General features: G+C 39.6%; 1 protein-coding gene across 1 annotated transcript in view; it reads left to right on the plus strand.

Annotated features, from left to right (window-relative positions):
* The window catches only part of map2k5 (mitogen-activated protein kinase kinase 5), a 51,206-nt gene that overhangs the window by 10,621 nt on the left and 28,057 nt on the right, over nucleotides 1-12,528 (plus strand). The window contains exons 7-15 of the mRNA XM_062989780.1: nucleotides 474-522; nucleotides 2,180-2,244; nucleotides 7,564-7,603; nucleotides 10,097-10,165; nucleotides 10,326-10,407; nucleotides 10,482-10,543; nucleotides 10,871-10,919; nucleotides 11,711-11,784; nucleotides 12,121-12,171. Coding sequence (XP_062845850.1) covers nucleotides 474-522; nucleotides 2,180-2,244; nucleotides 7,564-7,603; nucleotides 10,097-10,165; nucleotides 10,326-10,407; nucleotides 10,482-10,543; nucleotides 10,871-10,919; nucleotides 11,711-11,784; nucleotides 12,121-12,171 — 541 coding nt within the window. The remainder of the gene's footprint in view (nucleotides 1-473; nucleotides 523-2,179; nucleotides 2,245-7,563; nucleotides 7,604-10,096; nucleotides 10,166-10,325; nucleotides 10,408-10,481; nucleotides 10,544-10,870; nucleotides 10,920-11,710; nucleotides 11,785-12,120; nucleotides 12,172-12,528) is intronic.

Raw genomic sequence — 12,528 nt, forward strand, 5'->3', positions numbered from 1 at the left:
ACTGTAGAAATATGACAGGAAAATATTTTGTAGACAGTGAACACCAAACTTCCTGCAGAACGGTCCACAGTTCTGCTGTATTCCAAGGTGTAGAATTTCTGTGATCTACAGGCTGTTGCATGGCACCCCAAACTCAGATGAGTGTTCCTTTAACCATAATTTGGCGTCTCTAGACGTGTGTGGTGGTGCATTGTTCTGCTGGAATTAATGCGTAACATGAACGGGTGTAACTCGTCAGAAAGGAGGCGCACACAGCGTTCACCTGTCCGTGACGTTTGTAGACGTACCAGGGGTCTCATGGAATGCCAGCTAAACCATCAATAAATAATAAAATAGGTGGCCTTGCTGTGTATTTTGCATATGCTGGTCTGTACCAGTTTTTTCTGGCATTTCAGTGCATGTTCTTTATATATGTTATATATATTATAAGTATATACCTATGTATGTTCAGTTACGTATTTTCTTCTTAACAGTTTAAAGAAGTCGTCAGCAGAGCTGAAGAAGATCTTGACCAATGGCCAGGTACTGAAATATTTCTCATAGTAGGTTCTCTGTTGTTGGACTGGGAGATGAATGGCGCACCAACCAAAAATACGAAGCCACCAGCTTCCTGTAATCATAGTGTCCACTGATAAAAGACGAGAGGAAGATTAACACACATTTGGCTTAGTCTCTAACTATACTATTCGAACGAGTGATAACTGGGTATGTGTTGATATTATAGAGGCCAGTATGTTTGAAACTCATACCAGTACAACACACTATATACACACACTCATATAAACAGTGGAACATCGACTGTCCAGGCTAATAACCAGCATTTGTCATCTAGACAATGTTTTCAAATGCTGCTGTAGATACTGTACTCTTAATTCTTAGCTCCTTACCAACCTCAATGTGGTCGCCAGTTAACCGAACTTTGAACATTAACAATTTATGGACGAATGGAAGTCATCGGAATTTAGAGAATTAAGCTGAATGGAAAGACCCAAGCATCCCTGTCTTCCGAATTCGTGGCAGCTTTGTTGATTACTGTAGTACATCGCTTTTACTAATGATCCTGTTGAATGCACGATTAATTGAAGACCAGATAATCAAGGTTCTACTGTATATATAGAACAACTTAAAAGCATAAGAAGCGTAAGACATTGGTTGCATTTGTAATTTAGAAGAAGAAGATAGAAGATATACTTTATTTGTCATTTATACATATACAGGTGTACAGTACAATGAAATTCTTTCTTCGCATATCCCAGCTTGTTTGGAAGCCGGGGTCAGAGCGCAGGGTCAGCCACCTTACGGCGCCCCTGGAGCAGACAGGGTTAAGGGCCTTGCTCAAGGACCCAACAGTGGCTGCATAGCAGAGCCTGGATTTGAACCCCCAATCTTCCGGTTGATAGCCCAAAGCTCCACCCACTAGGCTACCACTGTCCCTAATTGGCATATTATGGGCAGCCTGAACCAGCACTTTAAAAATCGATGTCAGTAAGACATGTCGAGTGTCAAGCATATCGCTATATGATTTTTTCGTTCTAACCATTTATTAAGCTTTAATGATTGAATCGTTCCATCTAGCCTTGGTTGGACTGTTGTGTGACTGTTGTGTGACAACTTAAATCGACATTCTTAATAGAGATCTTAAAACATTTCATCCTCTTTATAGCCACGTTGCTACGTCTCTGTCATCCTGAAACATCCCGAAAGCCTCCCGGTTCAAGGAGATGCTACACTTTTACACATGCGAGTGTGTTCGAGTGAAAAGGGCTCGCTCCGTTTACTGATGATAAAGGGCTTTCGGTGTCTTACTGGGGGCGAGAAAGGACGAACGCGTCCCTGTAGCTCTGCGGTGTCAGCAGAGGCCAGATTGCATTACACTTTTGACAGCCTTTATCAAAGTCGGGCGTGAAAGCACAGGTAAACAAATGGTCGTTAAACTCGCCATCACTTCCACCCCCCCCCCAAACTGTTGTCCTGTTTCTAAATTGGACGGCAATGCTGTTATTGATCCTGCTCCCGCTCTCCCGCTCGGCTTGACATGACCCCAGACTCGAGCGCGTTCTTTATGGTCTCCGGTAGCATTTTTTTTTTCCCTCCTCCAAATATTTCCGTCCCACAGTAGCATCTTCATGCTTTATGTCCTGTTCACTGCTTGTCTCATTCTCTTTTTACCTACTTTTAGATAAATGAACAAGACATTCAGTACCAGGAGCAGCTCGGCCATGGAAACGGAGGAACCGTATACAAGTGAGTGCTCTTCATTTCTTCTTTACCTTGAGTTTTAATTGGACTCATCATGCACTCATCTTTAAATCAGCCTTTCTCTTTTATATTTGGAGAAAGACGCCACTGTGAATACAGTGTAATTGAAGCAAAAAGGTCACGAACTGAATCTTTTTTTAAATTTCATTATTATTATTATTTTTTAATCTTTGGATAGTGTTTTCCTCTGCACTCCGCATTTGCTCAACAGTCCGGCATCCACTTATCTCCCTCAAAGCCTCGACAGGCAGCTGCGGCTTAGACGATTATTTATTTCATAAAGTGAAGGTTGCCAAACGGGGGCTATATTGATTTTTGACAGTGAGGAATGGAATCGATATAGTTTGACTCCTGTGAAGCTGATTTCTATTACCTGAATGATCTATTAGTACCAAATTTCTAACATGACAGGGCAGCACGTACACACAGGTACACACACACACACACTCACACACACACACACACTCTCTCTCTCTCGCTTTCTTTCTCTTACACAAACAAACCTAACTGCTATTTAATTCAATGCTTTTAATTATAAACCCGAGTTCATTTGGATCAGGATTTTTTGAAACGTTTTCAAATCCTCTCCTGCAGGGTTGATTCACGGGAAAAAATTGATTGATTTGCTTTCATTTAGTGCTGTGTCTGAAATAACATACTGTGTTAGAATACCATTTATGGCATGGCAATTGCACTAATTTAGCTAAGTACAGGCATTAAAAATACACACACTCATACACACACAAACTGACTGATTCACATCCAAGTTCCACTTTTTTAAAACATAATCTTCAGTTCAGTTAGCTCTGTGTGTGTGTGTGTGTGTGTGTGTGTGTGTGTGTGTGTGTATGATCTTCCAAAGAGCATTTATTGCTTCATTTGTTTACAGTATTTACAGTAAGCTGGCTAGGGTCGTAATTTGGCTCCTTTTATTAAAAGAACCTGAACAAATTGCATTTTTTTGTTACATGAATCAGAACGTCATGCTAAATTGTAGATTTCTGTCTTTTGTTTACATCACAAATAGTGACAGTATTGAATCGCTTGATTAATAATGATTAGTAAGGTAAGCAAGTTTAATATAGGGCGCTTGGGTGGGGCAATCTCAGTGTCTTAATCTCAGCAGAGCCGCCGACCTGGCCGGGTGTCCACACTGACACGGTTGGCCGTGTTTGACAGAGGGAAGGTCAGACACGATCTCCTCCCACTTCCACTCCGGTATGTGGTCTGTGCGAGTATGGAGGGGAGTCACACTGAGCCTATGCAATATGGCATGTGTGGGAATCCAGTACTGGCAGGTGATAAGCAGTGGCCTTAAACAGATCTGGGGAAATGACTAAATTGGGAGACAAAGGGGGAAAATCCACTGAACACCCGCTTGTAACACTTGAACAGTGGTAACCTAGTGGGTAGAGCTTTGTGTTCTCAATGAAAAGGTTGAGAGTTTGAATCCTGGCTCTGCCATACTGCCACCGTTGAGCCCTTGAGCATGGCACTTAACCCTTTCTGCTCCAGGGGCACTGTACAATGACTGACCCTGTTGTCTGACCAAAAAATGAGCTGGGATATGCGTGTATATGTGACAAATAAAGACATTCTTCTTATATTCTGGTTATTATGCAGATGTGCTCTACAATTTGAACCCAGTGAGGTGTTTGATCAGGGTGTTTGTGTAGTTCATCATTCCAAACCTTCTGGTCAATAGCGGTCAACAGAGACTCTTTGCATCACGTAGAGCTTAACCACTTTACTGGTGGTAGTTGGGTTGCTTCCATTATTATCATATCCATTATGTTAGCTTGTATGTGTCATGGCGGGTACTTTCACTGGGCAGTGGGCGCATGTAAATATGCAAGGTGTGTGTTCTGTCTGACTGCTGAAATGTGACGAAATGTAATACACCGTGTCTCGTGAGGGAAAACAAGGCCATATTTCCATCTGTCTCGACCAGTGTCCTCGGTCACCTTTACAATGCGGGCTAAAAACACACACACACACACACACACACACTTTATGTAAAATACACTTTTCTGTAAGCATCACACCCTCACTGTGTTCTACAGTGCCTGGGGTATTAGCCTAAATTGCTTTCCTTAAAAAATAAATGTGCTCGCCTTGCCTGCTGTGCTTCCAGGTGTACTGTTATTATGTGTCAGAGCGTGAGCGCTTGATAACCCTGCCTCTTGCTTACACCCACACGTTTAGAGAAATAAGGGTGCCCGATTTTGCCTCCAGGGTGTTAAAAATAGCAAAAAAAGGCTTTTGGAAAATGGACACACATTACCTTACACTGCATTTTAAGCATAGCACACTTAGCTAGTCTGCATGTCTAACAACTCGCTTCGCTGTTTCCGATCAGCCCAAATTCCTGGCAACCCGGTTACCGAGCGAACGGGACGTGATCCCGGTTTCAGCTTTTAAACCCGGACCCTGTTTATGAGCGACGGTCATCCACACACGATCGCACAGCAATTTGTGCAGCGTTTTTGTTCTGCTCGGTTGATCTAGTAATAGATCAATACACAGCCTGTGGTTTATTGCTGTGGTCCAGACTGAGCTGTCTCAACTCGCTGTGAGCTCGGCTTTATGGGACACTAAAGCACGAGCGCCTGACTCCGATTCACACAGACGCCCGCGGGAGATCGAGAAAGCAGATGCTTTTGTCTCGGACGGTCTCAATTGTGCACTGAGGACCTATTAGGACCTCTTTTTAGGGCGATTTGAATACCTGGATTGTTGATTTAATAGTTTTTTTTAATAGTCAGTCTCTGAAGGAGAATACAGATCATTATTATTACATAATTCTATGAAATAAAAATCCTTTTCTCCCCACAATTTAGCATAGCCAATTAGTCTTGGGACCCTGATGGTGTCCGAGGAGGGTATATTTGTGCTCAGTCTGTGCACAGTCCACCGACCCCTTCTTATTCGCCCATATTTCAGTTGATACACGCATGAAGCCAGTCCCGCACACGGAGAGTCACGCGCTGATCTTTGCATTTCTCCACTTCTGTACAGTAGTAGTAGTGTTATTATCATCATTAATGGTATTATTATTATTAGAATTATTTTATTAATAATGGTATGATTATTATTAGTAGTATTATCATCATCATGAATGGTATTATTATTATTGTTATTATTATTATTAATATTAACATTAATGTTTTTTTTTAATTATTATTATTAATATTAACATTAATGGCATTGTTATTATTATTAATATTAACATTAATGGTATTAATATTATTATTAATGTTATCATTAATGGTATTATTATTATTATCATTAATGGTATTATTATTAATATTAACATTAATGGCATTATTATTATTATTAATATTAACATCAATGGTATTATTATAATTAGTAATATTAACATCAATGGTATTATTATTATTATTATTAACATTAATGGTATTATTATTATTATTAATGTTATCATCACTGGTATTATTATTATTATCATTAATGGTATTATTATTAATATTAACATTAATGGCATTATTATTATTATTAATATTAACATCAATGGTATTATTATTATTAATATTATCAATGGTATTATTATTATTAACATTAATTGTATTATTATTATTATTATTAATGTTAACATCAATGGTATTATTGTCATTAATGGTATTATTATTATTAATATTAACATTAATGGCATTATTATTATTATTATTAATGTTAACATCAATGGTATTATTATTATTAATATTAACATCAATGGTATTATTATTAATATTAACATCAATGGTATTATTATTATTATTATTAACATCAATGGTATTATTATTAGTAGTAATATTAACATCAATGGTATTATTTATTATTATTATTATCATTAATTGTATTATTATTATTAATATTAACATTAATTGCATTATTATTATTAATATTAACACCAATGGTATTATTATTAATATTAACATCAATGGTATTATTATTATTATTAACATTAATGGTATTATTATTATTAATATTATTAATATAGATTTTGTTACCATTATTAGTATTTATGTTATTTTTATTATTATTATTAAAAAGCAAAATAAACAATTATAAATGAATATTTAATCAAAAAGTAATACTGTATAGTGTAGTGTATTTGACTATATGGATGTGAGAAACAAATGACCTTATTTTAACCCTGTCGCCATCTCCCCTTATACCCCCACTTTAGTTCTCCCACTTTCCTCCGCCGTTCCTGGGTCAGCTCAGGTGAACAAAGGTCGCTCAGAAGGAGAGAGTGTATCGTCTGGTGCTCTCTGTAATCTAAAGCCGTGTGTGTCGGGGCGGCTGGCATGAAGAGGCCCATGAATAGTGCATGGCGGAGCTTTCATTACAGCAGGCTCTGAAGTTTAAATAACACACTCCACAGAGCCGCGTTTACCGCTCGCAGACGCTGTCCTGTCGCTACGGTTACCTCACCCTGACCTCGGGCCTGTCAGTCTTCAATCATCTCTGCTATTGGATAGTCTGCAGGGGCCAGAGGTCAAGGACAGGGAGCGATTCTAGAAAACATTAACAGTAATTCTTGTTTTATAAAATAAGAATTGCTGTAACATTAGAAGCTGGCTCGTCTTAAATTAATAAATAAATACATATATTTATGTATACTATAATGTCCTTAAGCAGCAATCATTAGCCTAATTTTAACTATGTCCTAGATAAACAGGCATCATTTGCCTGCATCCTCAGGTAGAATCTTGAACAATAACGTCTACTCTCTCCGTGCAGACGGGTCAAGTCAGATCGAGTGTCCCTGGCCTAAATGAGCCACGTTACCTCACATGTCACTTAGAGGTGTCATTAATTAAAGGCCTGTGGCATTTACGAGGTGTCCGGGGCAGAATCTGAATCGACCATCTTTTCCACATTAATCACTCTCGTGCACATAGGTAGGCGAGGGCCAGCTCCGTCAGACGGGAAGTGGGGGGCACGAGGAGATGTCTGGATATGCACACGTGAGAGCGAAAAAGATAGGTGTACAGTGTCTGGTACTCTGTGTTTTTTCCTAAAAAACACACAAAGGGTGTGTTGATGTGAGGCTGATGTTATTCATTAATACTTACAGTTGGGGGGACTATAGTACTACAGTGCTGGCAACTATAGTAGTTCAATGCTTGACACTTAAACTGCATAATAGTGGGTTAGGTGGGCAGTTAGGGGGTTAATCCTAATGTTTCGGCTCATCTGTGTGTGTTGTTGCTTCTAGAAATTTCCAATATGATACTGTATAACACAGTACATTTACAGAATTGCATTAATCAAACGTCTCTCTCCCTCTTTTACCAGAGCTTACCATCTACTGGGGAAACGGGTACTCGCAGTGAAGGTAAGCAGAGAACATCTAACCTTAACATAATCTCTTAACATGTAGAGCAACGTGGTCTTAATTTAAAAGCGGGTGCTTAATGTGACCTGTGAGCGTTGTGTGTGTGTTAATGAAGTCATTCCTGGCAGGTGATGATAAATGACTGTTAACCCGGTGTTAATAGTGGCATGCTAATCAGAGGGCAAAGAGAGTAAATATAGCAGTCCATTACTCGGCTGCTTTGCTAGAATGTTACCCTGACTGTTTCGTTCTTTAATGATAATAATAAGTCACATTTATTTAATGCCGTTCACATAACCAAGGATGCTTTATAAAGTAAATATTAGAGGAAAGAACATCAAAAAGCTAAGACATAGAGAAAGGAGAATAAGGTGCAGAAAATAGGAAAGTTTAAGACCTGCCACCCAGAAACACAAGTGTAAAACAGCGAACCGCTAGAAGGCCTGATATAAGAGAGCGGGTGGGACAAAGCGTGAACAGGAGACGAATCTGCATTTGTGAGGTGATATCGTCAAGTCCACTCTGAAGGCGTCCACATGTATCTGTGTTTAGCTGGATTTTCCTCACTGTCTCACTTTTAAACTTGTGTTACAGCTCGGGGTGCTGAGAGATTGTGAGAATCAGGTTCTCTGAGAGAATCTAAAATGCTTATCAATCAAAAAGAGCTTAATGTGGTTTAATGTATTAAAAGAACAACGTAAGAACACTAAACCTCTCTTAATTATTACTGCTCAATACATACAGTACGTCATGTTCGAATGGTCTGAGTCACTTTTACCACGTCATATCAAACAGTTCGTCTCATTGGAGGTGCTTTGAAAAGGTCAGCTGCAAACTGTGTCAAAGGTCAATCAGGTGAACTTTGAGCGCCACGGCGCAAGTGCACTAAGGTGGGTAGGGGTGAGGCCATGAAGAGCTTTCTGTATTTTATGTGGGCGGATTTTGGAAACCAATGAAGCTGGTGGAGGATGGGAGTGGTGTGGTCAGACTGCTTAGTAGATTTGAATCTGGTTGACCAGCTTAGCAAGAAGACCGTTAAAAAAGGGAATTGCAGTAATCCAGGCGTTACTTGTTCCTTTTATTTATCTCTTCTTGTTGTCACGTATCATATTTCCAGTTTCAGGCTGTACTGATCTCTGGCCGTCGTGGCCCAGTTCTCGTTGTGCTGCACGGTGATGAAGCGAGTGTACTCACCTGCTGTAAACGATCTCTTTCCACTGAGGGCTGGCGGCACGGTATCAGCCTTACTGCCTTACCTGTGATCAATTATTTCCACGCTCATGACGCTGATCTAACCTTAACTAAAGAAGCATTTTAGCTAATCTGAGGCCACGTTACATGTGTTTTTCCACACTGTTGAGCCAGGGCAGAGAGTGAGAAAGGGGAAGAGATGGAGTAAATAGGTAGACGTAGGTATCAAAGGACAGTATTAGACTGTGCTGCCGGGGTATCTTTCAACATGGTGATTCGCAGTCTGAGTTATCCGTCTGATGTGGTTGGGATTTTTAGAGTTGCATTATTAGACCAGATACTATGACAAAAATGGCAGGGACTTTCTGACACATCCCTCCTATTGTTCCCAGGCTTAGGACGGAAACTTAGAGTCACTGACAAGTGCACATCCCAATACCTAGGCTGTTAGGCCATCCCTCCCTCAGACACAGCCAATCAAATTAGTTTGTCTGTTAAATCACCTTTGCGTGTGAAGTGAGCTGCATTTTGTTTCTGTGAAAGAAAACGGCCAAATCCAAACAATCCATGTCTTTGAAGTCTTTGTTAAACCCCAGTTTGAGGAAAAAAGGTCCCCAGCCGTCCACTTCCGGTCATTCATGCGAAACTCTATTAGAGATGTCCCTAATGTAATGTGACTCCAATTGGCTTATTTAGGATTTCATATAAGGCCTGGTGACTCTGGTCATGAGAGTCTTTCGTGTTGCTTTAAGTCAAGGTGAATCGGTGACAGGGTCACGGGCGCCCGAGAATCATTGACGCTTGAGAGGATTGAAGGCTAGCCTGTTCAGCCCGTTCCAGAGTTCATGCTTGCTATGATGGAAACATGTCTAAACACACAGTACGTCATAGCTTGCTGCGAGTGCTCCTTCTGACCCCTGTTCACCCCCAACAGCCTTTAAAACGGGCACATGAACCATGAACGAGAGCTGGACCATGGAGCAATGGAAGAAGGTGGCCTGGTCTGATGAATGGTGTGTTGCTACTGGGGAAAAAATCTGGTACCAGGATGCAGGGCAGTGTGATGCAATGTTCTGCTGGGAAACCTTGGGTTCTAGCTTTGGAAACATGATGAACCGGTTCAAAATCAAGTTCGCAAACCGCTGAACCGGAGGTCTTGTGGAGTCGTGACCTCAGTCTTACAAGAAAAACCTATAAAATATTAAGCAACATCTGTATAAAGTGTGTTTAAATAGAAGGATTAAGAAGGACGTGTAGGCAAAACGGATTTCCTATAGTAAATGTCATGCGCTTGTATTGTAGGTCATTCCTCTTGACATCACAGCCGAACTGCAGAAGCAAATCATGTCTGAGCTGGAAATCCTCTACAAGGTCAGATCCCTTTTCTTGAGCTTTTTTTGGACATTGCTGTTCTATCTCCAGCCAGATTTTGTATATTATATATATATATATATATATATATATTTAGATAATTATGTGGTCATATTTCATCATTATTGCTTTTTTTTAACCTGTTTTGTTTGATTTACAGTGCGATTCTCCATACATTATAAAATTCTACAGTGCTTTTTTCGTGGAGAACAGAATATCCATCTGCACAGAGTTCATGGATGGTGAGTCCTTCTCCTTTTCCCAATGTCGTTTAAGTGTTGAACGGAGATTTATGTGTGTGGATTCTGGTGTGCAGGTGGTTCTCTGGATGTTTACAGAAGGATTCCAGAGCACGTCCTGGGTCGGATCGCTGTAGCAGTGAGTCTCTTTATTCCCCTGTTACGCTGATGGTCTTAAAAACATGAACTTTAAAAGGTTAACTCCGCTGGGGTCAGTTTAATATTCCATTAAGAACAAAGCCATCTTGGATGTTAATTATTCATTAATTAATTCATTTGCATTTTTACCATCAATTATCTTGGTCAGAGTCAGGGTGGGTCTGGTTTCCCTGGAAACGCTGGGAAGCATTCATGGCAGGAATACTCCCCAGACAGGGTGTTGAAATTATTAAATAAATGACTGATGTAGTATATGTACCTTCTGGGTAGCACGTGATAGTGTATTAGTCTCTTAATGTTTGTCTAGGTGGTGAAAGGACTGACGTATTTGTGGAGCCTGAAGATTTTGCACAGAGGTGAGAAAGAAATTAGCCTTCCTAAGTGGTAATGAGTCTTTATGCTGTCTGTTAGCGCTAAACTAAGCTGACTGAACATGTGGTTATACCAGTTACTCGGTTTGCTTTATTAGATGTACTTTATCAGGACTGTTGTCGTCTTCACTTTGTGTGTCCCTGTATACTCTGACCATACAGGGAAAAAAAATGCAAAATATCCCAATGACTTTGATTATTACATATCATTTTAAAAAGCCTGCGTATTGAGCAGTGCGTTAGCGCTCCAGTCTGTCTCAGGTTTTTGCACACCAACCAACCTTTACTAAGTGTAACAGGCATAACAGCCCCAGACCGTTATTAATAGCTCAGGTACGTAGCGTTATAAATCATTTATTAAATCTAGATTTGTCAGGCAACCAGATGAAGCATGATGAGTAACTGTACAGTAGGTGTGCACTGCTCCAGAGTCCAGTGGTAGGCTGCTTTACATCTTTTAATTCAATGCTTTGTATAGTATGTGATAAAATTAAGACTAAAAAAAGCATAACGGCTTAATCATGGAAATTGAAACCATGATTTTGGGTCTTAACATGTTCTTCTTTTTAATGTTGATATGGCTTCTAGATGTTTCCACTTCACATGAATCACTTGCACTTGGCCAGCACAAACAGATCCTTTGCTTGTGTTTGTCTATTAAACAAACAGGTTTGATTTTGTGCGATTAAAGCACTGGATCAAATCCTCCTTTTGGCCATGTTATGGAAGTAATTTATGTTTATAATGTTAATAAACAATATATATTGTTCCTGCAGATGTGAAGCCCTCCAACATGCTAGTGAACACTCGAGGCCAGGTCAAGCTTTGTGACTTTGGAGTTAGCACACAGGTATGTCTGGTGTCTGCTCTTTTGTTCCTGATGTGTCTGCATGCATTCAAGTGAAAATACAGACATGTCTTAATCAGACGTTTTAGCATAATTAGTCCATGTTAGTCCATAACTTTATCATACCTTGATTTGTCAGGCAGTCAGGTAAAGCATGATAAGTGTCCAGTGGTAATCCATAAATGCCATTTATTCCATCAGTTTAAAACTATAAGGAGCTAGAATATAGCAGAAATCACTGGTCTGAGATCAGAGACTGATTAGCAATTTTTGAATAATAAAATTTTTATAATAATAACAATAATAATGAAATCAAATAATAAATGTTTTTCTCTGCAGCTGGTAAACTCTATAGCGAAGACCTACGTTGGAACCAATGCGTACATGGCGGTAAGTGAGATCAACTACCAAATGTCTGAACTGCCAATGTCAAGATTTGTCTATTTTGTCTTATAAGCAGTGGGTTTTAAATGCTCAACGGCTTAATTGGATCAAAATATATAGTTGAATTATTTAGTCTCCATCAAGAACCTTCATTTCACACCATCAACGTTTCCTGGTTAATTGACACTTTTATAAACCCTGCAGCCGAATCTCAAATCGTCCCCTGATTAAACTTTGGTTTACAAAGCAGTGGAATGATCAAGTCATTAAGGTCACTAAAACTACCACACACACTCGTCTCCCAGTGCTTTTTATTAGCGACCCAGCAGGGTGTTCGTAAAACGAGGGGGATATGATTTGTAA

This window comes from Trichomycterus rosablanca, chromosome 27 (assembly GCF_030014385.1).
Source record: "Trichomycterus rosablanca isolate fTriRos1 chromosome 27, fTriRos1.hap1, whole genome shotgun sequence".
NCBI lineage: Eukaryota > Metazoa > Chordata > Actinopteri > Siluriformes > Trichomycteridae > Trichomycterus > Trichomycterus rosablanca.